The sequence below is a fragment of the Borostomias antarcticus genome (genome assembly GCF_949987555.1).
Source record: "Borostomias antarcticus genome assembly, chromosome: 7".
In the NCBI taxonomy this organism is placed as follows: Eukaryota; Metazoa; Chordata; class Actinopteri; order Stomiiformes; family Stomiidae; genus Borostomias; species Borostomias antarcticus.
In genome coordinates, this window is record NC_140240.1 from 19659095 (window position 1) to 19686924 (window position 27830).

General features: G+C 46.4%; 1 protein-coding gene across 1 annotated transcript in view; it reads right to left on the minus strand.

Annotated features, from left to right (window-relative positions):
- Positions 1 to 2939: 2939 nt before the first annotated feature.
- LOC311311422 (phosphofurin acidic cluster sorting protein 2) overlaps positions 2940 to 27830 on the minus strand; it is a gene marked incomplete at both ends in the record, with an annotated part of 86132 nt that continues 61241 nt past the window's right edge. The window contains 9 exons of the mRNA XM_084441131.1: positions 2940 to 3055; positions 3603 to 3716; positions 4564 to 4787; positions 5454 to 5592; positions 6663 to 6705; positions 20101 to 20143; positions 22076 to 22108; positions 22691 to 22793; positions 23645 to 23755. Coding sequence (XP_084297257.1) covers positions 2940 to 3055; positions 3603 to 3716; positions 4564 to 4787; positions 5454 to 5592; positions 6663 to 6705; positions 20101 to 20143; positions 22076 to 22108; positions 22691 to 22793; positions 23645 to 23755 — 926 coding nt within the window. The remainder of the gene's footprint in view (positions 3056 to 3602; positions 3717 to 4563; positions 4788 to 5453; positions 5593 to 6662; positions 6706 to 20100; positions 20144 to 22075; positions 22109 to 22690; positions 22794 to 23644; positions 23756 to 27830) is intronic.

Sequence of the window (27830 nt, forward strand, 5' to 3'; positions counted from 1 at the left end):
GCTACAAAGGTGACCGTTCCTCACTGTCCATACACTGTGCTTGTAAATGAAGAAAGGCAAGTATGCTAGCTAGAAAGTACAGTATGCTAGCTAGAAAGTACAGTATCAAAAAACTGGAGTGAACTAAAAAGAGAACCGACGCATCACTCCACGGCAGGAAGGGATCCTCTGCAAATTTCACAGCTAATCCCATTCCATCTGACTACCTTGAGATCACCAACACACAACACCTGCCTCCACAGCTGTATCACGTCAACACACACACACACACAAACTGAAACACACAGACCCCAATCCCTTACATCATATATACAGTACAGTACACAACAATTAAACCACATAGGATTTCACAGAAATAAAAAATAAAAAAGTAACCAAAGTGCAAACAAACAGCCTACTGGTGGCTGTAAATGTCTAATCACAATATATAGTATGATAATTAAAAGGCAGCATTACTGTAACAAAAAACTGCTTTTTTTCTTTCTCCTTTTGCTGGTGTGTAAAACAGTTACATTGACAATGACATTCATCTTATCTAAGAACACAGGCTTGAAATTCAACGGTTTCCACAGGAAGTGGAATAGGGTGTGTGTGTTTTTTTTGCTTGGTCAGAGCAGCCTTGATTCGGGGGGTGGGGTCTAAACTGAAAAGTTGTCCCATCTTCATCTACTGGTGTTTCAGTAGTGAAGGCAAAATGCATGTTTAGCCCTGTTTTAAGGTTACTTATGATCATATACAATGGTTCAAATCAAAATGTTGACAAAACTAGCACTTTTGAGAAAGTCTGATAATTGCTCTACCGCCGTTTTGGTCATACAATGGATGTGGGTGGGCACCGTGAAAAATCATTAAAAAAACACGTTAAACTCTCACTTTCAAAGACAAGAAACTCACCGAGGTGTTAGTTGGCGTTCTGACATATAATTCGCCATAAAGTAAGATTCTAATTCATCTGGAAAGGCTTTTTAAAATATTTAGCATAGAACTATTTAGTCGCAGCACATACGTGTGTAAACTTCTGCAAACTAGGTAGCCTAGCAACATAAACAATAACAATAGCTACCGTAAGTAGTTCCACTTCCTGAATCCCCTCTGCGGATTGATCTACACATCTACAACGGTCGCTTCAATACAAGTCAATGGATTTCAGAAAATGATCAATAAAACCCTACGGGATTCATACTTTGCGGCGAATTTGATGTCAGAACACCAACGGACACCAATTACCCCCTCGGTGAGTTTCTTGTCTTTGAAATCGAGAGTTTAACATGTTTTTGAAAGATTTTTCACGGTGTCCACCAACATCCATTGTATGACCAAAACAGTGGTAGAGCAATTATCAGACTTTCTCAAAATTGCTAGTTTTGTCAACGTTTTGATCTGAACCATTGTATATGATCATAAGTAACCTTAAAACAGGGCTAAACATGCATTTTCCCTTTACTACTCCATTAAACTACCTGCATCTTTATCTGTTTATGTTTCATTGAAGCTGCAATCATTGATTTTATTCACATGGTCAAAACTAATTAAAACCACCTGAGATCAGATTGTCTCATGGAGCCACAGAGTCCTACTTCAATGACTCATCCCTACCCTTCGCCTGTCTGTTGTTATTTCAGCATTTCTGCCTAAGTTGTCAAAATCTATGTTGTGCCTTTGCTCCGCCCCCCCATGCCTTATATGGCTCTGGCCTTTTGCGTTAGCAATTCGTTTGTAAACAAGTCTCTTAATGCCATCTAGCTGAAATGTTGGTAAAATAAAATCACTGATCGCAGCTTTTAACTACCTGCAGGCGACAACGGAGAGAGTGCAGCAGGCAGAAATGCCAGAGGACTACATTTTAAAAGACAGTTCGCTTTAAAATGTAGCTTGTCAGCTTCTTTCATACCTCAACAATGGTCCAGATGTGTACTTCCTGTATGTAGTGGAAACCTACCAGCCCCAACTCCAAACTGACGTGACTTTCACCATAATCTTCATATTCATGGGATAAAGAACCACACACACATCTTCTAGATGTCATCTCAACTCATTAGATAGATTGGAGCACTGCAAACATTTGGAACACCTCAAGAGATGTGACGAAATGTCCTGTTTCTACACCCCAACGCCGCGTTCAGACTGGACGCGTAAGCGCCGTGAAGCGTCAGTTCTCACACGAGCAGGAGCCTGGCTGTTCAGAACAGAAGAGCAGGAGCCTGTTTGTTCAGAACAGAAGAGCAGGAGCCTGGCTGTTCAGAACAGAAGAGCAGGAGCCTGGCTGTTCAGAACAGAAGAGCAGGAGCCTGGCTGTTCACACTAGAGGTGTGTTTTTCCATGCAGGTCCCCAAGCTATTCTGCTGCTCTGCACTTTATTCACACAAAAATGCTCGCGGCGCACAGGAAAAAAATACCAGACCAGACGGCGAAACTATCGCTGTGGTGTGCATTTTTGCGGTGCGGTGATTTTTTAACATTTATTTTTTTAACTGTTTTTACTATTTCTCTTTAACCATATATGTTTCGTCCTGTCTTATTTTCTTATTTTATTTTTCTTAAATACCATCTACTAATAAGCAATGCTTTTATTCATTCTGTAAAGCACTGTGTGCTACATTTGCTTGTATGAACATGCGCTACAGTATATAAATACAGTTGACTTTGGCTGCGCTTCACGGCTTTTTCGCATTCCGGTCTGAACCCGGGCGTAAAGCTCAACGAACGGCTAAAACTACACTTGGACCTACTGTATCAGAAGACTCAGGGACCCATTCCCATATTGGCATACTCCCACCAAGTTAAGATGGTAGGCAACAGATTAAGGGAGCAACTTATCAGAATGGAATGGACCCCACCCCGCTCTGGCTCTCTGTCTGTGTATAAGAACCGTTGAGGGGCCAGCAGCTCTTGGATGTTGATGGCAGTGAACTGTTGAGCGGCCAGCTCTGTGTGGAGGGTCACATGGGCTTGGTGTAGCCGAAGATGCCGACGGGGAAGTGCTTGACGTGCGTGGGCCACTGGGCGGCCAGCTGGAAAAACTTGACGTCATTCCACTCCACCCCATCGATGGAGACTATGGAAGAAGACAGAGAGAGAGAGATAGAGAGATGGAGAGACAGAGAGATGGAGAGAGAGATAGAGACAGAGAGAGAGATAGAGGGAGACAGCCAGAGATGGAGAGACAGAGAGAGATGAGAGATAGACAGAGAGACAGAGAGAAATGGAGATAGAGAGAGATGGAGAGAGAGACGGAGAGAGAGACAGAGAGAAACAGAGAGATGGAGAGAAACAGGGAGAGATGGAGAGATAGAGAGAGACAAAGATAGAGAGACAGGGAGAGACAGAGGGACAGATAGAGAGAGAGAGAAAGAGATGGAGAGAGAGAGACAGAGGGAGATGGAGAGAGAGAGACGTTCATTTGATATGGGACATATCATTTCAGAAGAGAAAACTAGAAATAGAAAACAAATATTGCATTGCGTTTTCTGAAGATCAGTGAATTTCGTCTTGTATAATTGGGACGGATCAGATTGTTCACACAACTGGAATGTGATGTGAAGGTGAGGGCAAGTGCTGTGTGTGTGTGTGTGTGTGTGTGTGTGTGCACGTGCAACCGTTACCTCTCAGCATGGTGTGCTGGTGTTTGGCAGTGCAGATCAGCCTGCTGATGCCCTCAATCACCTGGCTCTTAGAGTCCACCTCCTTCTCCTTCAGCTTCTTACTCAGAAAAATGACTATTGTTCACATGGGAGAGAAAGAGAGAGAGAGGGAGAGAGAGACAGAGAGAGAGGTATCTTTAGTATAGAACAATGAGTGACCGTTTTCGAACAGGCACACAGAGACAGTTAGGATGAGAGGCTTTCGGCATACACAGATCACAGTTCACAGGTCACGTCCGCCACAGAAAACCCATTCGCTGAAAGGACCACCTGGCATAGCCTGGTCTGGCATGGCCTGACCTAGCTTGGTATAGACTGGCCTGACCTAGTATAGCCTGGCCTGGTCTGGTATAGTCTGGCCTGGTCTGGTATAGCCTGGCCTGGTATAGCCTGGCCTGGTCTAATAGCCTGGCCTGGTATAGCCTGTCCTGACCTGGTATAGCCTGGTATAGTCTGGCCTGACCTGGTATAGCCTGGTATAGCTTGGTCTGACCTGGTATAGCCTGGCCTGGTCTGGTATTGCATGTTATAGCCTGGCCTGGTATAGCCTGGTATAGTCTGGCCTGACCTGGTATAGCCTGGTATAGTCTGGCCTGACCTGGTACAGCCTGGTATAGCCAGGTCTGGTATAGCTTGGCCTGGTATAGCCTGGCCTGCCTCTCCTGACCTGGTATAGCCTGGTATAGCCTGGTCTGGTATAACTTGGCCTGGTATAGCCTGGCCTGGCATGGCCTGGTATAGCCTGGCCTGGTCTAATAGCCTGGCCTGCCTCTCCTGACCTGGTATAGCCTGGTATAGCTTGGTCTGACCTGGTATAGCTTGGCCTGGTCTGGTATAGCCTGGTCTGGTATTGCATGGTATAGTCTGGCCTGACCTGGTATAGCCTGCTCTGGTATAGCCTGGCCTGGCCCGGCCCACTCACCCTTCTTGTTCTTCTCCTTCACCACCACGGTCATGGCCATGCCAGGCTGCGCCGCCAGCTCGCCCCCGCTGGGGATGCGCGACACCTGCAGGGAGCGGAAGTTGCTCTTCAGGGTGTTCTTGACGCCCGCGTCCCTCCTCTCGCCCTCTTTCTTCCTCTCCACGCCCTGACACGTCCAGTAGTCCACTTGGAGCCCCATCACCTCACCGCCCGACCCCGGAGAGCTGGAGCCAGGGAACAGAGAGGGTCAAGGGTAGGGTTAAGTCTATTCTCTCATAGCCAGACCAATCTTCACGCTTCGTTTACACTGTGCCAGTGCTGGAGAAAGGTCTGGCTGGACTCATGACCATTCAGAGATGGGGGGGGGGGGGGGGGCATATGCTGCATTTCTTTAAACCAATCACAATCTGACAATCTGATCTTGGGCAGAGCTGAGCCCCGGATACAGCGATGACTAGGGGGGGGGGGAATCTCCCCACCGCCATGGATTGGGAGGCACAGGGAGATTCTCCCGCCTTCCCAATGACAAGGCTCATCTCCAAAAATCTCCATCCGCTGAGTCAGACTAGGGCTAGTCCATCACCTCACCCCCCGACAGTGGACAACAAAGAGGTTGGTAAAGGGTCCGCAGAGTGGAGGAAGAAACCACTAATAAAGTACTTATAGAATGTATGAACTATAGATTCTGAACATATAATGCATCTAGCTATGATATGTACATGTATACACACACACATTTGTGACACTCATAATGAATCTCATGTTTATTATAAACAATAAACAAATAACAACAACAACACGGCATGACGTTAGCTTGTACTTGATGTAAACTGTATGTAGGCTTTACCACTCTCTAGCTAGTGAAGTGCTTTTGTTGTGACCGTACATACCCAGCTGCAGAAAGGGAGGCAGAGACCGAGGGGGAGGGGGGAGGGGTGCCGGCCAGGTCCTTCCCATAAGGCGTGCCTGTTTGTGGGGGCGGGGAGCCCAGCATGCTGACGCTAACCATGGTGGCGTCGTCCGAGTCCACTGGTGAGAGAATCGGGGAAGAGGTTGAAGAAGGTGTTATATGGAATATAACATGTGTAGGGGTGGGTCGTATACCCACCTCCCTTGTTCTCTGTAAAGCGCATTGTGTTGCCTCTGGGTATGAAATGCGCTATACAAATAAAGCTTTGATTGATTGATTGATTGATTGGTTAGAGTAAAGCCCTGGTTATACTTCACGCGAGGGTGCACTTGGGTCCTCAGAGGGTGTACCCATGTGCACGTAGCTGCATGCCTCCATTTTTTTAATTATTTTTTGTGACCACGATGCTATAATCTACTGCCACCGATCTACTGCGCTGGAACATGTCCCCTCCAAGAAGACTCCAGGAAGTAGTGTAAACAGAACTACAGTACTACATGTCCGTGGTGTCCGCCGCTGTCCGCTTGTGAGTATAACCAAGGCTTTAGAGTCCCTAGAGTCCCTAGGGGGAATTTCAACAGGGTGCTGTCTGAACTGCTTTCTGAAGAATGTACTTGTTTTTCTGAAGAATGCACCTTTTCTTGTGTATTTTTGTCTATTGTTAAATTGTTTCAAATCTATATTTATTTCAGCATTTCTACCTGCTTAGATAAAGGATAAATCATCTGAGTGGCTGGTAGATGGTTGAGCAACTGCATACCTTCTATAAAGGGTTACTCACAGTACAGTGGAGCCCAGAGCTGGCTGCAGGTGTTAGAAGAGTTAATGGCCTCCACACCTGTCTCTGCTGCATGGCCATCTGACCCAGACCCCAAGGTCTCTCACTGACCCCCCTCCACAAACACTTACAGTCTCTCCTTAGTAAACTATCCAGTAAAGAGGATAACAACATTGCCAGAATGCTCACCCTGGAACGCAAACTCTCAGAGAACAGTAAGACTTGACGGACTACACCGCACGAATGTGAAGCTAAAGCGTTTAAAGGAGTCAAGTTCCAATCGAGTTGGAATGGGTGCTGCTCATCTCTATTTGCACTGCTAATATAGAGTAGTGTGTGTACACACACACACACGCACACACACAGTCAGTAGTACATAACGGGGAGAGGTGAGGAAGTGAGAGCGCTTACCTGAAGTTGAGAGATTGTGTTCCACAATGCCTACTTTCACCAGCTGTGGAGGGCGAGGGAGGGGGGACACAACAAACCCTCAGGGTTAGGGATATGACATCAGCCACACCAGGAAGAAGAGAAGCTACTATGTTCAAACTCAGTGAACATGACAAACATTCGCGAAACTGTTTTAAACTTTTTTTTCCAGTTAGCTTTGTGTTGTGGTTGCCGCAAACATTTGCGAACATAAATGAATGGTCTGAAAAGGTGAACAAAAATGGACACTGGATTGAGGAAAAGCTGAATTGGACGATTGGACGAATGCATTGAATTGCAGCACGCTATGTACTAATTAGCGGGATTCAATCCAAAATACATTGCAAACAGGGGAGGGGGGGCATACTGAACTCGCCCCAAGCGCGGATCGATCCCACACTCCCCAACCTGACTCGCTAACCACAACACTCAGAAAGTTAACTCCTTAAACGGAGCTATTAACGAGCCTTAGCCTATAGAGGGTCTTTACAATATCATACAAATTTAACCGTTTTAAGAAAACACGTTGGCCACAAACGTTTGCCTCTGTTCGCCGAAGTTGAATGCAGCCCTGGTTCTGCAGGAGCTGATCCAGCATGAACACACTTGAATCCATTTGTCCTGGTCACCCGTTTAATACTATGAACAGCTGATTAAAACAGGTATGTTGTTGCCAGGCTACAAAATTGGCCATCACATCAAGAGGCCATCAAAGACCAGAGTTAAAGGAGAATGCTCTTTTTCGACAACCTGAACCTCTTTACGGCATATTATAAGACGTTTGACTCACCGAGATAACTTTGGTGTAATTTGGAGGCCTGTCGAAGAAATTTAAAATCCAGCGCAAGCCAAGTATATCCATGTAATGGCGGTGGACGGGGCACCGAGAATGCAGCTTCTAAAAAATTTATTTTCTGCCACGAAACGGTTGTTTTCATCAATCTATTTTTATGAATCACTAGTTGTGCTTCCATAGAGCGAGGGCTTGTTGTGGTTTTCACATGCCCCTGTAATATGATCTTTAGAAACGTCTTTAGAAACGAAATAAAGCTTTCCCACTTGCTCCTGTAGTATATTTTTATACTGTACTATACTGTAACATACTGTATTACATCAATACATTTGTATTACTCTCATGTAGTAATCATTTTATTAAGAATAATGAATAAACTTCACTTCAGTAGGAACTGTGTTAACTTAAGTAGTTTAACATGTTGATGACAACAGATGCCCTGTCCTGAGTAAACATTCCTTTGTCCCTGAGTCAATACAGATAACAGCTCTGAAGTCTACAGTTGTAACGTGATCTTAGGAGGACACAGGAAGAACCAAAAATTGCCCCATGTCCGAAGGGGGGCAGAGCTCAGTGACCTGTTGACCAATTACAAGACTAGTTGATCAGATCTGTGTTAATGAACATCCCTTGTATGCAAATGTGTTTGTCTTGTGAAACCTGGCCTGAAGCCAGGACATATAAACTTGGATACCACCTTGTGAACTTTAGTATTGCCGAAGATTTGACCCTGTGTGAAAGGCTTGCTCAATAAATTGTTGATTTGACCGCATTTTTCTCCTGAAGTTCTTTTTTACCCAAAAGTGTACAACTGAAATATACCACATTTCTGGCGACGGGGGACGGGATGGTGATAATAGCATCTTTTGTCAAGACCTTCGAGAGATACGCAGGACCGCGGCTTCTCCTGTGAACCTACCGGCCGGAGGACGACAAGGGACAAAAGGACACTGCATTGCCTTTTCGAGGTAAAATTGTCTTGCCAAAAAATTTGATTGCTATTGCCATAAAGAACTTCCAATAAATAAGGAGAATAGATTTAAATTGTGTAGGCTAATTAAGACGCATAGTTTGCGCTGACTTGTAAGTTCAGGTCAAGAAACTGATAAAAAGACACAAGTTTGTGCGAAATCTGTTCAAAAGCCAATGCACATTTGATGGTGCGTGGTTTGTTATGGGCAGGTTTGAAAAGACGCATAAGTTTGCGCAAGTTTGGTGAAGACTTGAGCTTAGTGAAGTTCAATGTCTATAAAGAAAGCCGGTTAAATTAAATGCATAAGTTTGCATATTAGTATAGAGAAAAGGAAATTAAGGTACTGTGTGTGCGCGGCTAAACCGGAGATTCCGCGTGTGTCTATTGTTTAAAGTGTGTCTGGCTGTCTGCTACATTCTGTCTTTCGTGTTTCTTGTAATTGTTTAGTAGGTCCATTGTATATTTGAGATTAGTTTAATGTAGATACTATTTGTTGATATTCTTACGTTCTGAATGAATGTGTGAGGGAAGGGAGATCCTTTGTTCTCTCTTCCACGTGTGTAAAAGTGGCTGCGTGTGTGGAGCCTTTGATCTTTTGTGTGAGGAGACACAGGGGCTGTGTCGGTGTGAAAGGAGAGCGTGAGGAGAGCGTGTGGAGAGCGTGTGTTGCGGTTTTGTGTTTTGAGTAAAGTTGTGGTTTGGTGTTTGTTGGTTGGATCCATTGTATGTTTGAAAGTTGAGTTAATGCAAAGACAATTTGCTGGTATTTCTGTTTAATTGTCCTCTATGGGTGAGGCTGTATGTCCGTTCATGCAGCAAAATTCCTAGCCCTCATAAAACAGCTGTGAAAGGGGGGTCAGTGAAACGCGTTCACTGGCCTATTAGGGGGGGTTGTGCTGTCTTGTGCGGACGGAGTGAAGTCACCCAACTGTCTCTCTCTCTCTCTCTCTATCTATCTATCTATCTATCTATCTATCTATCTATCTATCTATCTATCTATCTATCTATCTATCTATCTATCTATCTGTCTCTCTCTTTCTTTCTTTCACATTAATTTCTCTCTCTTTCCTCTCTTTAGAAATTAGGGAAAGATAATTCATCCAGTGGGTCGTGCGGTGTATGGGACGACTGGATTAGGTTAAATATTAATTTATCAATTCATAAGTGGATGCTGAACCTGGGCCAGGTGGACACTGATCGAGACATCGGTTACTCAGCACTCAAACCCTAGCAGCAATCCACTAGTCAATTATAACTTTTATTAATGAAACCCTTCTTCAATCTTAATAAATTGAGGAGCGGTGTAGCATTAGCTATATTTTAGCGATATATAAATAAATCTTTCATCCTTCTCACCTCTGTGGTCCAATGTCGCCCACTAGTGGTTGTTATAAGTATATGGCAGGTATAATATATTAGGTTGTCTAGTGCTGCCATCTAGTGTTTACTATCATACATGACAGTCTTTTGATTTTTAGAATAATGGGTTGTTAATAGCAAATATATTTTTAAATTATCATTGCTTTGTGATTAATTTTTCTTTCCCCTTTGAGTAAATCTGTTTGCAGTTATATCCGGAATAGTTTTTGTCCTTACCAGTCACCAATCCCAGACCATCCATCCGTCTTAGAGGGACTTCTTTGCAAAAACCATCCATCAAAAAGTAAGCTTGATTGCTGATTAATGCTCATTAATTGAACTAGACTGATCACCTGATTTAATTGTTTCGAGTTGTTGATATGCATGAGGCTTTCTGTTGTATGATATGGTGATGTAATTTGGTTTGATTACTTGATTTGGCAATAAGGATACATGGTTTTTATGGTGTTTAATTATAAATGGATGTAGATGGTTTGGTGTTGATTTTTGTGGTCTTTGAGTGATTAATGGTCTGTTTGATAGTTGGTTTAGAGGTGCCTTGGTTGTCTTTGATAGAATAAGCATTGGTTTATGGGTTTGCTTTAAGTAGAGTGATATATATCTACATACACATATTATGCTTTGCATATTGTGGTGTGAAAGGACTGTGAGTGGACGGACAGTGGCCTCAACTTGCGTACAGGCAAAGTGGCGTATACATTTTGATGTGTATGCCAAAATCTTTTTTATTTTAATTTATTATTTTCTGGCATACAGCGATTAATGAGGGGATTGTCCTCTGGTGCAAAATACCCTTAGCTTGCGTCAAACCAGGCTTTGTGGTTTTTAATTTGTAGCAATTAAAAGTGCTTAAATGGGACCGATCGCTCCCTGTGCTGAAGACTAGGGTCGAGATTGAGCAAGATTAGATCTGGATAGGAAGTTTAGTCAGAGCAAGAAGATTCCCATGTCCGTGAGTGATTGAGTGTTCATTTCTTTATTAATTACATAATTGATAAAGCTTCATTTTATAGTATTGGATTCTTAAGAAGTCTATTAATAGTTTGAATTGTTAACAGTTTATTAATTTGTGAGGATTTCAAGATGCCATCTGTAATAGGTGTTAACGTGCCCATGCTCACACCGGTGGAACAACTCGAACGCGATGATCCACTAGTGAAGGGCATTGGTGATATATCTAAAAGCTGGGCACGGAGATGGTCTGAGTTGTCACAGCCTTGGCCGTCTTCAGGAAGCTTTGATGAAGGACTCATTCAAAACATGCGCATTCTGATTGAGGCATACAAGGCTCACCAGAAGACGGGAAGACAAGGTAAGGCTCGGAAACAAAAAAGAGATACTGAACTCGCAGTCTTGACATTGTTCAGTAAAGCAGGGCGGAGACAGAAAGCAGCTGTGGAGGCAGCAGCTACCACAGCCCGAATCGTAATAGAGGAGGCCAATAACAAGACAGACATACTGCAGAGTGAAATTGATGCGCCGTTCTCCCATACGGCTCCAGTCTTGACCCCGCCTCCTTATGAAGCTCAGAAGGAAACTACTAAGGCTTATCCACAGCTACCCGTGTTAAATACTGAGGGAAGATATGTAATCAAAGATGATAATAATGACATTATGCAGACGGGAAATGCCAGAACGACCATTGTAACTCATCCTGATGCGAAGCGCAAAACCAAGAAATTAGATCAACCTCCGACACCAGCTGAAAAGAAGAAGAAGAAGAAAAGCAAAAAGGGAAAACATGAAAGTGACAGTGGCTCTTCAGAAGAGGAAGGAGTGGATATTGGAGGATATGATGAGCGCATTAGACAGATTATGGCACGTGCTGAGAGGAGAGGAAGAAAGGGCCAAGAAACAGACTCTAGTAGCAGTAGTGAAGAAGAGAGCGAGGAGTCTGACTCGGATGATAGTGCGAAGTCCAAGGAACAGGTGAATAAGGAGCTGAGAGATATGGAAAAGAAGTTGGATTCCATTAACGCGTCAAAGGCTGAACTCGAATCTGAACTGTCTGCAGCTAAAAAGGATGATGATGTGTCTCATTTGGAGGATGCATTGAGGAATCTCTCTGCAGTTCGGTCAGAGATGCAGAAACAAACACGTCATATGGAAAAGGAGTTGGAAAAATATGACCTTCGTCCAAGACCCAGTAAACCGGAGGAGAAAAGTGAATCGGAAGGCACACGTAAATCAAAAAAGAAGAAAAAAGGGAAGAGTAAAAGTGACGGGAAGATGTTTCCGGTGGTGATTAGTGGTGCTTATATGAACTACAAGCCCTGGCAGGCTAGTGACATGTCTGCAATCTTGGATAAACTGCCAATTCTCCAAGACGGCGCCCATCCTTGGACAACGAAGATTGATCAGCTATCACAAGGCATCTCTCTCGCCATGGGTGACATTAAGAGGATCTTGTCTTCAGTAGTAGGAGTGCAGCCGATGGAAGAAATTCTGGAGAAGGCTGGAATGGGAAGATATGTTCATACAGCGATCTATGATGCTGAACTTTTCGCTGCCAATAGAGGACGTTTGTGGAGGACACTGAAGGAGATGTACCCTACCAATGTACATTCAGATAATATCATTTCCGACGCCTTAGGTGAAACAGAGAATCCCAGAGCATATGTGGCACGAGCCTATCAACAGTGGAGAGATTTCATGGGAAACGATCCTGAGGAGCACCAGTTGGAGCGCGCTGTGCTGCGACAGAAGCTCCAAGAAGGCTTGCCTCAGCCTGTGAGGTGTAAATTGGCGGAAGTGGTTGGCCTGGGATCGATGGCGAAGAACATCTACATTGATCATATTGCCCATCAAGTGGAGCATTACCGGAAGAAGGGACGTCTTTTGAGGGAACAAGATGCTGAGCTGAAGAGGAAACTCACTCAAAGTCAGTTATTGAATGGAAAATGGATAGAAGAGGAGAAGAAACAAGCTGTTGTTTTGCAGAATGAATCACAGATTCAACAACGACAACAACAACCAATGATGCAATCTTCACTCCCGTTCCCTGTTTTCCAACAGCCTCAGACATGGGGAGATTATTAATTCTGAAGAATTCAAAAAAAAAAGGAGAAAAAAAAAGGGGGGGGGGGGTGAAGAGGAAGTCGAACATGTCATTGGATAGATGTCATCAGCTCCAAGCAATGTCAAGAGTCATGTCATCAGAGGATGATAAGTTACAAGCTCAATCTAGAGGGTTAAGACCAGCCGGGATGAAGAAGGAATAACCCGATGGCAGGAGGACTATGTCACCTAGGGCCCAGGTGTGTCTTCACTGTCAGGAGGTGCAATGAGAAAATCAAGAGATTCTGGTCTATACCTGTTTGGATGAGTCACCGAGATCAATCACAGAAAGAAGATGAATGGAGAACAAAGTTGAAAGCGGTAAATGGCTATTCGTAGCCGGAAGAAAAGACAGCTGATCTCCATTGAAGCTGAGTAGAGGAGTACAGTCTTACTATTGTGACTATAGGTACAGCGCCTATTACTATCAAGAGGATAAAGAACAGAGTGGGACTGATGATGATGACAGTCCCCCAGATCGACGTGTGCAGTTGAAGGAAAGGAGAAGTCAGGCAGGAAGTGAACATGGCTAGAAGGTCAAGGAAGGATCTGTGCTGTGAAATACAACGTCTGATGGACAGTGATGCAGGAGACTACAGGTGCATGAAGAAAGTAAACAACAAGGAAATAAGTGACAGTGACAATCATAACCTTGACGGTGCAGAAGAACAGAGAGTTGAACCCCACAGTACAAACCACTACAAGAGTGTTGACGATTTTTTAAGAGTGATAATGGTGATAACCTACGTTGTCACCTCTGAGCCTGAGTTCATTACTGAATTTGAAGTGATAAGGAATATTTTTATTACATCTGTGACATTTTGGAGAAACACTTGTCTCGAGAAGATTATTATAGAAGCAAGTTAGTTGAATATAGACTCTGGAGTATGAACCATCTTTTTGTTTAAAAAAACAAAAACAAAAAGTCATGTGTGTTGTATGGTTGTTGATGTTTTGATGTTTAGTTATTGCGTTCTTGTTTAGAAAGAATGTATGATGCGAAATATTGAAAGATTATTACAGGAATTTATGATAGTAGGAGTATTCAGTTATGGTTTCATATAACATCTGTTCAGATATTGTTTACAAAGCTGTTTAGTCAATTCAAATGGTTTATTGTTTAACGGATAGTGAAGTTAAGCTGGATAGATAATTGTTACATCACCAGGTGAAGGTTTTTAAAGTCTATGATGAAATAGATGTAGAGCCTTTGAGTCTTAAGAGCGATGTTGAGAATGTTTCTGAGGATGATCTTTTAGGTATTGATGCGAACTCAGAAGTCTGACGGGTTTTGAATAGATGTTTGAGTTTAGGTTATTTTTATTAATTATTATATCATTATTACTTCGATTTAGGAGTTTATGTTTCAATAGTCAATGAATGGCCATAAGCTGTTCATTTATTCATTCTACTGTATGAATTTCATTCACATAATAATGATGTTTTTGGGAGGAGTTGGCTTTAGGCCTTCCCCTCTGCTATTGACCCCAGTCTGTGTTGAGTGTTATTTTTCAGATGCTATGGACCCTGGGCGAGGCAGCTCTTTGAGGAGCCTGGATGTGCTTTCCTGGGGATTGCCTGAAACCTGTTGTTTGTCCGTTAACTTTTGTTTGTCTTTTCTATCTCTTTCTGATATATGTAGGAACAAGAGGTTACTAAATATTTTGCATTATATGATTTCTGTTTAGGGTTTCTGTTCAATCAAGCTTGAGGGTGTCTACATTTCACCTGTGTTACTGATTCGGGTGTGTGTACACATATCCTTGGTTAGGGTGTTTTGTTTTCTGTGTAGTTTTGTGTTGATGTTTTCAGATTTTCCTGGAGTGCATTGTGTGGGCGACCAAGGAGTGGTTGCCCCTCGCCAGCATGAAGCTATGAACTGTGTGGAGTCACGAATGACTTGAGGGTCGTTCTTGGACATTCCTGGAGTATTCTCCCTGGTTCTGACAGGGTGAGCTTACCATCTTGCTACGGACATTGTTCTCTGGGTGTCAAAGAAGTCCCCTGGGGGTTTGATGTCTGAAGATTGCTCCAGCATGGGGAGAGGATATGAGACAGCGCTGAGGACTGTTCTCTTTCGATGGGGCTATGTGCTAGTAACCTCTGACCCCCGATTTGCTTTACTGCCGTGTGATGATTTGGTTATTTGTGTGTAATTTGGGTATTGTTTGTTATGTTTAAGGTTTTTTGTGTCGTGGCGTTAAGACGCCTCGAAGGGGGGATATGTAACATACTGTATTACATCAATACATTTGTATTACTCTCATGTAGTAATCATTTTATTAAGAATAATGAATAAACTTCACTTCAGTAGGAACTGTGTTAACTTAAGTAGTTTAACATGTAGATGACAACAGATGCCCTGTCCTGAGTAAACATTCCTTTGTCCCTGAGTCAATACAGATAACATTTCTGAAGTCTACAGTTGTAACGTGATCTTAGGAGGACACAGAAAGAACCCAAAATTGCCCCATGTCCGAAGGGGGGCAGAGCTCAGTGACCTGTTGACCAATTACAAGACTAGTTGATCAGATCTGTGTTAATGAACATCCCTTGTATGTAAATTTGTTTGTCTTGTGAAACCTGGCCTGAAGCCAGGACATATAAACTCGGATACCACCTTGTGAACTTTAGTATTGCCGAAGATTTGACCCCATGTGAAAGGCTTGCCCAATAAATTGTTGATTTGACCGCATTTTTCTCCTGAAGTACTTTTTTACCCAAAAGTGTACAACTGAAATATACCACACTCCAGCACGCATGCGCACAGCGCGCAGACTGGCTATTCTCCGTCTGTAGGCTACACTCGCGGCTCACATTCTCTACGCTACGATCAGCTTGTTGGTGCCTGGAATATTGTGTGCAATATGGCTGAATATTTACCAGATTGTGCGGCAGTGGCTAGTTGCAAAACTAGAATGGAGAAGTAAGACGCCTCCTTCCCTCCACTAGTCTGGGGGTCCACCTTGGGCAAGTGGTAGTACCCCCTAGCCCCCCTACCTGGGGTTACAGGTAAAATCCTGATGAAAGAACAACTAAAAGGAAGAGAGACCCGGCCCGGAGGAAGCCCGGGGCCCTCGTCTGGAGCCAGGCCCAGACGGAGGGCCCGCATGCGAGCGCCTGGTGGCCGGGCTTACCACGGAGCCCGGCCGGGCCCAGCCCGAATAAGCAACGTGGAAGCACCATCTCCTCCTCCATCGTCCCGTGGACCCACCACCCGCGGGAGGAATTGTCGGGGTCGGGTGCGCTGCCAACTAGGTGGCGGTGAAGGCGGGGGGCACCTACGGACCGGACCCGGGCGGCAAAGGCTGGCTCTGGGGACATGGAACGTGACCTCGCTGGGGGGGAAGGAGCCGGAGCTTGTGAGGGAGGTGGAGCGATACCAATTACACCTGGTGGGGCTAACCTCCACGCACAGCACCGGCGCCGGAACCAAACTCCTGGATAGGGGTTGGACCCTGTTCTTCTCCGGAGTTGCTCACGGTATGAGGCGTAAGGCAGGTGTGGCTATACTAGCTAGCCCCCAGCTGAGCGCCTCTGTGCTGGAGTTCACCCCAGTGGACGAGAGGGTCGCCTCCCTGCGCCTTAGGACTGTGGGGGGGGGGGGGACTCTGACTGTGGTTTGTGCTTATGCACTGAACAGCAGTTCAGAGTACTCAGCCTTCCTGCAGACCCTGAGTGGAGTCCTTTTGGGGGCTCCTGCAGGGGACTCCAGTGTCCTACTGGGGGACTTCAATGCGCACGTAGGCAATGATGGAGAAACTTGGAGGGGCGTGATTGGGAGGCATGGCCACCACGATCTGAACCCGAGTGGTGTTTTGTTGTTGGACTTCTGTGCTAGTCACGGTTTGTCCATAACAAACACCATGTTCGAACACAAGGATGCCCACAAGTACACCTGGCATCAGAACACCTTAGGCCGAAGGTCGATGATCGATTTCATTATCGTATCATCTGATCTGAGGCCATGCGTTTTGGACACTCGGGTAAAGAGAGGGGCAGAGCTGTCCACTGATCACCATCTGGTGGTGAGCTGGTTTCGATGGCGGGGGAAACTTCTGGACAGACCTGGAAAACCCAAGCGTGTAGTGAGGGTGAACTGGGAACGTCTGGAGGAAGACCCTGTCCGGAGAGATTTCAATTGCCACCTCCGGCAGAGCTTCTCAGGCATCCCTGTGGAGGTTGGGGACATCGAGCATGAGTGGTCGGTGTTCAAAGCCTCCATTGCTGAAGCTGCGGCTGGGAGCTGTGGCCTGAGGGCCATAGGTACCTTAAGGGGCGGTAACCCTCGGACACCGTGGTGGACAGCGGTGGTGAGGGAAGCCGTCCGACTGAAGAAGGAGGCCTTCCGGGATATGTTAGCCCGGGAGACCCCAGAAACAGTTGCAGGGTATCGACTGGCCCGGAGGGCTGCGGCTTCGGCCGTGACCAAGGCAAAGCAGCGGGTGTGGGAGGAGTTCGGAGAAACCATGGAGAAGGACTTTCGGTCGGCACCAAAGTGTTTCTGGAAGACCATCAGACACCTCAGGAAGGGAAAGCGGGGGACCATCCAAGCTGTATACAGCAAGGAGGGGACACTGCTGACCTCAACTGAGGAGGTTGTTGAGCGTTGGAAGGAGCACTTTGATGAACTCCTGAACCCGACTAATCCACCCTCTACGAACGAGGCAGAGCCGGAAGATGATGGGGGGTCGTCAATGTCCTTGGAGGAGGTCACTGAGGTAGTCAAACAACTCCACAGTGGCAGAGCCCCAGGGACTGATGAGATCCGTCCAGAAATGCTGAAGGCGCTGGGTGTAGAGGGGCTGTCTTGGTTGACACGCCTCTGTAACATTGCGTGGAAGTCTGGGTCAGTGCCGAAGGAGTGGCAGACTGGGGTGGTGGTCCCCATATTCAAAAAAGGGGACCAGAGGGTGTGTGCGAATTATAGAGGCATCACATTACTCAGCCTCCCAGGGAAAGTTTACTCCAAGGTGCTGGAAAGGAGGGTCCGGCCGATAGTCGAACCTCAGATCGAAGAGGAACAATGCGGATTTCGTCCTGGTCGTGGAACTACCGACCAGCTCTTCACTCTCGCAAGGATCTTGGAGGGGGCTTGGGAGTTTGCCCAACCTGTCTACATGTGTTTTGTGGACTTGGAGAAGGCTTACGACCGGGTCCCTCGAGAGGTCTTGTGGAGGGTTATGCGGGAGTATGGGGTGAGGGGGTCCCTACTTAGGGCCATCCAATCCCTGTACACCCAGAGCGAGAGCTGTGTCCGGGTCCTCGGCAGTAAGTCGTCTTCCTTTCCGGTGGGTGTTGGCCTCCGCCAGGGCTGCGCTTTGTCACCAATCCTGTTTGTGATTTTCATGGACAGGATATCGAGGCGTAGCCGGGGGGAGGAGGGTTTGCAGTTCGGTGAGCTGGGGATCACGTCACTGCTTTTTGCAGATGATGTGGTCCTGATGGCATCAGCTGCCTGCGACCTCCAGCACTCTCTGGATAGGTTCGCAACTGAGTGTGAAGCGGCTGGGATGAGAATAAGCACTTCTAAATCTGAGGCCATGGTTCTCAGCAGGAAACCGGTGGCCTGTCCGCTCCGAGTAGGAAATGAGTCCTTACCCCAAGTGAAGGAGTTCAAGTATCTGGGGGTCTTGTTCACGAGTGAGGGAACCATGGAGAGGGAGTTTGGCCGGAGAATTGGAGCAGCTGGTGCGGTTCTGCAGTCGCTTTACCGCACTGTTGTGACGAAAAGAGAGCTGAGCCAAAAGGCAAAGCTCTCGATCTACCGGTCTATCTTCGTCCCCACCCTCACCTATGGTCATGAAGGATGGGTCATGACCGAAAGAACGAGATCACGGATACAAGCGGCCGAAATGAGTTTTCTCCGGAGGGTGGCTGGGGTCTCCCTGAGAGATCGGGTGAGAAGTTCAGTCATCCGGGAGAGACTCGGAGTAGAGCCGCTGCTCCTTTGCGTCGAAAGGAGCCAGTTGAGGTGGTTCGGGCATCTAGTGAGGATGCCTCCTGGGCGCCTCCCTAGGGAGGTGTTCCAGGCGTGTCCGGCTGGGAGGAGGCCGCGGGGTAGACCCAGGACTAGGTGGCGGGACTACATCTCCGCACTGGCCTGTGAGCGGCTAAAGATTCCCCAGGCAGAGCTGGTTGATGCTGCTAGGGAAAGGGATGTCTGGGGCCCCCTGCTGGAGCTGCTGCCTCCGCGACCCGACCCTGGATAAGCGGATGAAGATGATGATGATGATGATGATGATTTACCAGATTTTGAGGATTTAGAAGATGATGGAAGCCGATCGTAGCGTAGAGAATGTGAGCTGCGAGTGTAGCCTACAGACGGAGAATAGTCAGTCTGCGCGCTGTGCGCATGCGTGCTGGAGCAAGTGGGGAAGCTTTATTTCGTTTCTAAAGACGTTTCTAAAGATCATATTACAGAGGCATGTGAAAACCATAACAAGCCCTCGCTCTATGGAAGTGTCATAGAATTTACAGCTGGCCTCAAGACCTTTCTATTCCAAACACCTCAAACCTTGGTCCTCTCTCTCCTTTTGTAATTCACCACCTCCCTCAACCGTTGACCTCCAGGAGGTCCACACACACCTAGAACTCTGTCTACTCCAGAATAACCATCCTTTGTCCCTTTGTCTCCAAGAAATTGTCGCCTTTTCTCATGTCACATGTCTGTATTCTCGGCCACGCCTGCCATTTCATATGACGTGTAATGGGTTAGCCAATCACATCCTAAAAGCGCCATACCTGTGTTTTGCTTGAGAATAAAGGCCGCGCTGACCAAGAGGTGCCACTTCTTTCTGATGAACTACTCTGTGATTTATCCTGAGGTCCTTTTGCAATCGTATTGTTTTCTTAATAAATCTGACTGAACCTTTTTGTGCGAACCTTGGCAAATCCTTTTTTGACTTAAGATCAGAACTTCTTCAACAGAAGCACAACTAGCGATTCATAAAAATAGATTGATGAAAACAACCGTTTCGCGGCAGAAAATAGATTTTTTTAGAAGCTGCATTCTCGGTGCCCCGTCCGGCGCCATTACATGGATATACTTGGCTTGCGCTGGATTTTCCATTTCTTCTACAGGCCTCCGAATTACACCAAAGTTATCTCGGTGAGTCAAACGTCTTATAATATGCCGTAAATAAGGTCCAGGTTGTCAAAAACGAGCATTCTCCTTTAAAGAACCAGAGCAGCCAGTTGGCTTCGTCTTTTCTTACCCCGATAAACGGCACAAACTTCTGACAGGAGTCATCGTCGGGGCTGGAAGAGAAGGAGAAGGTTAGTCCGATAGGAGCATGCAGCACACTGGGGGAGAACGGCCGGGTGGCAGAAGGACTGATGGGTTCACAAGGAAGAGCGGAATGCGTCTGATTGGTGCCAATGAGACGAGGCAGCATCCAATGTGTGATGGCGGGTTGAACCCAGGGACGATGATGCCATGCTGTGAGAGGGCCGTGAGCATAGGTCAGAGATCATAGGGTCTTACAACCCTCCGGCCGACCGACCCACAAGCAGCCACTGTGTTGTAAGCTCCACTGTGAGCAGTGACCAGGTGGAGAGGTGCGGGTATCATGGAACATTATGCCAGTCCTATGGTGATGGTTACGTCATGAGGGGTGAGGCTTTGTCCAGGGAGTCATGACTAGGGTGAAGACTCTCTCCTGTTCATGTACACTGAGTCGGACAACTCTACGGATAAGGACGAACCCACGCCACATGGTTATGAAGCCGGACTTTGCAGATGTCAAAGGCAAACTCATATTTTTGATGTTATATGAAGTCCCACCTCCTAGCACTGCCAAATGTGGCATAATGATGTCTTTATGGAAGATTTAGTCATAGGAAGACTATGAACATCTTAGCAGTTTTGAACATTCATGGTCAATATTTAAAGGGGCACAGTCACACTTGTTTAAGTTTAAATTATTTGTATGAAATACTTACATTATGTGTGTAGGGCTTTTTAAAATCACTGGCATTGTAGCCTAGTATGTCCCTACATGAAACATGAAATCGCGGAAAGACTTCAAAGGCTAACCAGTCCAGTGACGTCACTGGACTGGTTTGCCCTTTGAAGTTTCTCTGTGATTTCCAATCTTCCATCTTCCTTGTGGGGAAATGGCTACACCAACAGTGATTTTAAAAAGGCCTACAGACAGCATTTTGGTATTTAATACAAATAATATTAACTTAACAAGCGTGATTGCGCCCCTTTAAAGAACCAGCTTTTTTTTTTGCTCAGTTTTTTTGCTGACATTTAACTTTGATCTATGCAGTTTGTGGGAGAGCAAGGGTGGGCAGGCTAGGGCCTCATGTGATTTTAGGGGAACCAAATGAAATTATTTTCTGGAACAGGGTGCTGCACATATGGTTAAGGACACATGAAACGTTACTTCTGCCCCCCCCCCCATTATTTCCTGGATTCTCGTGAATCTTCTATGCACCAATTTGTGCTGGATTAGCTTGTCTGCTTTTATGAACAAGCATTGTGTCTGCCACAAAAGATGCCATAGTTGTTTGAGGTCATAATTCAGATTCATATTTTTTGGGAAAAATACCCATTTATACCTTATATCTAGTAGCTACTATGAATTTTGCCTGCATTGTCCAAAATGAGCTGTCATATGTGCGCAAGGTTTAAATATTCACCACAGAGGGGTCCAGGCTTAATATTACAGGGGCACTGCCCTGCCCCCCCCTTAGAACTGCCTATGTCCAGGGGACTAGGATTGTAAAAGCCTGTGAATATGAAGATTCACCTGCAGTTTACTCACCTCCATTTTATTCTCCTCCTGTTTCGAGCCTTGCTTGTGCTATACCACAACAACGCTATGAGGTTGTATCAATTCAAATAGTGAGACTCAAATCCTCGTATCGCCACAATTCACATCGACTAGATTGGCTTCTTCAGGTGCCTGAATCAACCCGATGAGAACGCCGGTGTTGTAGTAACGTTATTTCAACATTCAAACCAAACCCAAGCCAAACCAAACGACACACGGTGGGTTAAGACAACAGAAACTCAAACCAGGAGGGAAGGGGGTCGATGTGGACCACAGTGAGGTTAAGATGTCAGACCAACGGCAGACATGTTGTGAGTGGGTTTAGACAAGGGGTCGAAGGTTAGATCGAGGGACGCAATGCAGCAGGAAGGTGGCGGGGGGGACAACAACGAAAGGCCGTGTAAGGTACCTGATGTAAAAATCAAAATACAAACTTCGCTTCCTTGAATGCAAATAAAAGAAAAAAGGGAAGAGAAACTCAGTGTAGAAACATTTGACTAGTTATTGTTGTTGTTGTAGTTGTTCAGTGACATACATGAGATATTAAAGTACCAGATACGTGTATTTATGATGAATTGCATGAAATTCAGTGCCGTCCCCTTCATGGTGGTTGATTTACAGCAAATGTTGTGATTGTGAATGAGTTAAAGCTTGCAGCTGAAAATACCGATGCTTGTGTTGTTCAAAATTACACACTTGATAGAAATCGGTGTATTTTTGAAAAACCAAACTGATAAAGAGAATGTATTGATTAAATAAAAGTTTTGAAAGGAGAACATGACAGCGTGTGTTCCAGTGTCACTGGAGTATACAACAGGTAACATTGGAGAGAGGCCATACATACTTGCATAGTTCATTACATTAATTCAACTGCACTCTTGCACACACCCATGCCCACACATCCACTCCAAGTACATGCACAAACAGGCACACACACACACACGAACAGGGGCGCACACACACACACACACACACACACACGGAAACAGGCACACACACACATGTACACACATACGACACATACCTCTTCTGTTTGTAGGTCAGCATGGCCTCAGAGATGGGGCACTGGTGTGAGACGGCAGCTCCGGCCAGGTACTGGGACACACGGCCCGCCACATCAATGTTGTCTGGGGGGAAGCACAAGATGGACGACACTATATACTACAGCATGCCTTGGCTGGGTGGTACAAAAAACAAGATGGACGACATATTCCTTCCAGGTACCTGGCAGCTAATGCTGAGATAATATACATAGCAGCTAACGCAGAGATATTCTAAGATACCTAGTAGCTAATGCTGAGATAATATACCTAGTAGCTAACGCTGAGATAAGATACCTAGCAGCCAACGCTGAGATAATATATCTAGCAGTTAACGCAGAGATATTCTAAGATACCTAGCAGCTAACGCTGAGATATTCAAAGATACCTAGCAGCTAGCGCTGAGATATTCTAAGATACCTAGCAGCTAACGCGAAGATATTCTAAGATACCTAACAGCTAATTCTGAGATATTCTAAGTTACTGGCAGCTAACGCTAAGATATTCTAAGATACCTAGCAGCTAAAGCTGAAATATTCTAAGATACCTAGCAACTAACACTGAGTTATTCTAAGATGCCTAGCAGCTAACGCTAAGATATTCTAAGATACCTAGCAGCTAACGCTGAGATATTCTAAGATACCTAGCAGCTAACGCTGAGATATTCAAAGATACCTAGCAGCTAGCGCTGAGATATCCTAAAATACCTGGCAGCTAATGCTGAGATATTCTAAGATACCTACAGTAGCAGCTAACATTGAGATATTCTACGTTACTGGCAGCTAACGCTGATACTGTATATTCTAAGATACTTAGCAGCTAATGCTGAGATATTCTTAGATACCTAGCAGCTAATGCTGAAATATTCTAGGGACAGGTGTTCTACAGCTCAGTTTGGGGGGAAGTATGTGGTAACAAATGACACTGGTGTTCTGTACCTGATGTCGGGGCCTCGAGTCGTCCAAACAGATCCCTCCAGCCGGCGTCCATGAAGATGTTGCTGAATTTGCCGTCAAATGATGCCATGTACTTGGCCAGGGGATGAGTGCCTGTGAAGAAGAGTATGGATGAGTCTTACAGATGTTTAAGTATGGATGAGTATGGATGAGTGCCTGTGAAGGAGAGGGTGGATGACTTTTACAGTTCAAGTTCAATGAAAAGTGTTTCTTTGGACCTATATTACAGCAGCTTGTTAACAGCTCTATCAAGGCTAGTACTTTGACTGATTCTCAGTGTTTGTTTGTGTGCGTGTGTGTGTGTGTGTGTACGCGTGCGCACGCACGCGCACACACACACTGTTTATGGTTGTCCATCGAATCTGATGATGACGTCAACTTATGTCCTTAACAGTGAGTTCTTTGGTGGCTAAAGAGTCCAATCCTGGAGCCACATGTTCTATTGCAGGTGGGACATGTGTAAGTTGTGCTGGGGGCAGTGGTACCGGCAGTCATGGTTGTGTTCCTCCTGAGTCTTCGTTGCTGTCTTCTGGCAGTCCTGTCCTCCTCCAGCCTGTGAGTTCCTTCCAGGTAACTCTGCTGCCAGGAGTCACGGTCAGCAGCAGCAGCCTCAAGGTCCTCAGGCCTGATGTTGCATTTCATTAATGAGGTCTTCAGCTGGTCCTTGTACCTCTTTTTCTGCCCTCCTGCCAAGTGCTGGCCATGGTGTAACTGGCCATACAGCACTCTGCCGGGCAGTCAGTCCTGGGGCATCCGGATCACATGTCCAAGCCATCGCAGTTGGTGCTGGGTGATCATGGCCTCGATACTCCTGCAGTTGGTCTTCTTGAGTATTTCAGTATGAGGCATATGATCATGCCAGGTGACGCCCAGGATACGCTGTAGGCATCCAAAGTGGAAGTGCTCCATGGAGTTGATGTGACGGCTGTATGTGCTCCATGCTTCACAGCTGTAGAGGAGGGTGGTGATGCAGACAGCTTGGTAGACAGAAAATTTGGTGTGCAGGTGGAGGTTGTTGTTCTGGAAGACCCGGCGCTGTAGTCTCCTGTAGGCAGCTGATGCCTGTTTGATCCGGTTTTGGATCTCGCTGCCAATGCTGCAGTCTTCAGACAGGATACTGTCCAAGTACTTGAAGGATGGAGTTATAGTTAGTGGCTTGTGGTCTATGGTGAAAGCAGGCAGGGTGTGTGGGGTACTGGAACTCCACTGGTAGACCACTTCTGTCTTGGTGTGGTTGACAGACCCATCCTGCTGTAGGCTCTAACAACCACAGCAAGGATGGCCTGGAGGTCCTATGGAGAGTGTGCCACAAGAGCACAGTCATTTGCATACTGCAGCTCAAGGACCCGCACTCTGGACAGTTTAGTGGTCGCTTGTAGCCTCCTGATGTTGAAGAGGTTTCCGTCCAGTCTAAAATCCACTGCAACACCACTGCTAGACTCAAGCTCCTTGTGGAGAAGCTGGGTAACACATAGGAGGAAGACGGTGCCACAAGACGGTGCCAGAGCGCACCCTTGTCTTACCCCTGTACAGCCAAACTTAGTGAGCACACTCCATAGGAGCTCCCTGTTCACTGTATCAAAGGCCTTGGAGAGGTTGATAAAGGCCATGAAGAGGTCTTGGTGTTGTTCCCGGTACTTCTCCTGAAGTTGCTGTGTTGTAAATATCATATCGACCGTACTCCTGTTCTTCCTGAACCTGCACTGACTCAGGTAGCATTTCCTCTGTGATGGTGTTGATGAGCCTCTGCAGCATCACCTTGGCCAAAACCTTGCCAGCAACACAAAGCAGTGATATCCCCCTGCTGTTGCCACAGACAGACTTGTCACCCTTATTTTTGTATATGGCGACAATGTTGGCATCCCTCCACTGTTGGGGGATACTCTCATCTTCCCAGGCCCTCAGAATGTACTGATGGAGAGCCCTGGTACAGAGGTACCCTCCCTCCTTCAGGAGTTCAGCCGGGATGTTCTCAGCGGGGGGGCGTTCAGGTAGTTCTTCCAGGATGGTTTGGTCTGTAGAAGAGTGTTGGTTGAGTAGGACATTGAAGTGTTCAGCCCACCTTAACAAGATCCGGTTTTGGTCCTTCAAGAGTGTTGACCATCTGCTGTTTTCAATGGAGTAACTATGCAGTTTTGGGGCCATAGATGCTTTTTACAGAATTGTAGAAATTGTGCATATCGTTTTTGTCTGCATACATTTGTGTCTCATGCGCCTTACTTGTCCACCATCCATTTTGCAGTGCCCGCAAGGTTTTTTGTGCTTCCCCGCGAGCTGCTTGCCACTGCTGCCTAAGTGATGTGGATGTCGGGTTGTTTAGGGTGGCCTTATGTGCTTTGTGCTTTTTGTCCAGCAAGTTCCTGATGGTGTCTGAGTTGTCATCGAACCAGTCTTCATGTTTTTTGACTGTAGCCAATAGTTTGAGCTGCTGCCTCATAAAGTGAGGAGCTGATCGAGGCCCACTTCTGGTCCATGGGACCCTCCGAGCTCAGGCTAGGTTCAAGCTCCCTTAGCTTCTCAGCTAGGGAGTTGCGGAACTCATTTCGCACCTCAGCCTTCTTTAGCCGCATGCAGTGTAGTCGTTTCTTGCTGGATTTTTGCAGCTGCGAGGGTGGGCGCACCGAGATGTGGAGTTTGGCAACAATCATACGATGGTCGGTACAGCATTCTGCCTTTCTCATGGCCCGGGTTATGAGAACATTGTTGATGTCACTGCGTCTCATAATGAAAATAATCGATCAGGTGCCAGAGCGGGGATGCATCCAAGATGTTTTGTATTTGTTCTTCTGCTGGAACAGTGTATTTGTTATGGTCAGATCATGCTCAGCACAGAGAGTGAGCAGTCTCATGCCATTTGCATTGGCCTGACCAATACCGTGTCCACCAAGCACTCCACTCCATACCCTGTTGTTACAGCCAACCCGAGCATTGAAGTCGCCAAGCAGGAGGATCTTGTCAGTCTTGGGGATCCGACGGAGTGTCTCATCCAGAGACTGATAGAAACAGTCCTTGACCTCGTTCTCAGATGGCATGGTTGGTGCATAAGCACTGAGAAGGGTGGCAAAGCGCTTCTTCGCAAGGGGGATACGGAGGGACATCAGCCTTTCACTGATGCCGACAGGTGTTTCAGTCAGTGTTGACAGAAGGGTGTTCTTGATTGCCAGTCCCACACCATGCATCCTTCTTCCTTCAGGGATCCCTCATCCAGAAGTCTGGTCTCACTCAGTGCAGCAATATCAATGTTGTACCGCCTCAGTTCAGCAGCAACTAGCGCTGTTCTGCGATGAGGTGTGTCACAGTTGCCACTGGAATCCAGGAGGGCTCTGATGTTCCATGATGCCAGTTTCTGAATTATTGCTATTTTATTTCGGCCGCAGTATGGAATATCCCGACAGGCACGGTAACCTGTCCAGGAGTGGGTTGAGTGGGCAATTTTTGAGCCACCTTTTCTAGGCCCTTCCCCAGTTGGGGTGAGCAGTGCGGTCCTTAATAGGGCTGCTCAGTCGCACAGGGGTCTGCCGAGAGCAGCTGCCACTCCAGTTCCAGCTGCTAGTGACCATAATAGCCTTGTGCCACTGACGTGTAGGGGTCTGACTAGGAGCTTCCAGTTCATTCAAACCTGCCCCCGACACCGAACACCACAGCGCCGCCAGGCTTGGTTGGGTTGGTTCCAGATGTTCTGTCACTGAGACCTGCACAGAGAAGTTTTTTAAGTGCCACAGGGGGTGCACAATCCTCAATAGCACTACTTGACTGTAGAGGGGTGAACTCTGTTGGCAAGGGAGGCCCAAGACAATCAGCCCCCTCCCAAGCTGCAGACAACTGCGTCCCTCAGTCTGTCGAGGTCTGCCTGCGCGTGCTGCCACCACGTTGTTTTTCTCTCAGGGTGTGCTCCCCTAGCCTTCTGTCCTCCCAGACTAACCCACAAGGCAGTGGGGCAGTGGTTGGGTGATGCCAGGACGTATCCACACTGTGGGCCTGCACATCACACCTCTGGGAACCGCTGCAGCTCCGAGATCTCCTGCCACGTTTGCCTGGAGCCGCAAGTACATGGCCACGCGGAGGCCTGACAGGAGTTTTGGTGATGGAGAGGCTATGTACTGGCAGGAGAAGACTTACACCAGAGGCTGCTTCTCCTTTCACCACAGGGGCTAGCCAGCGGCAATAT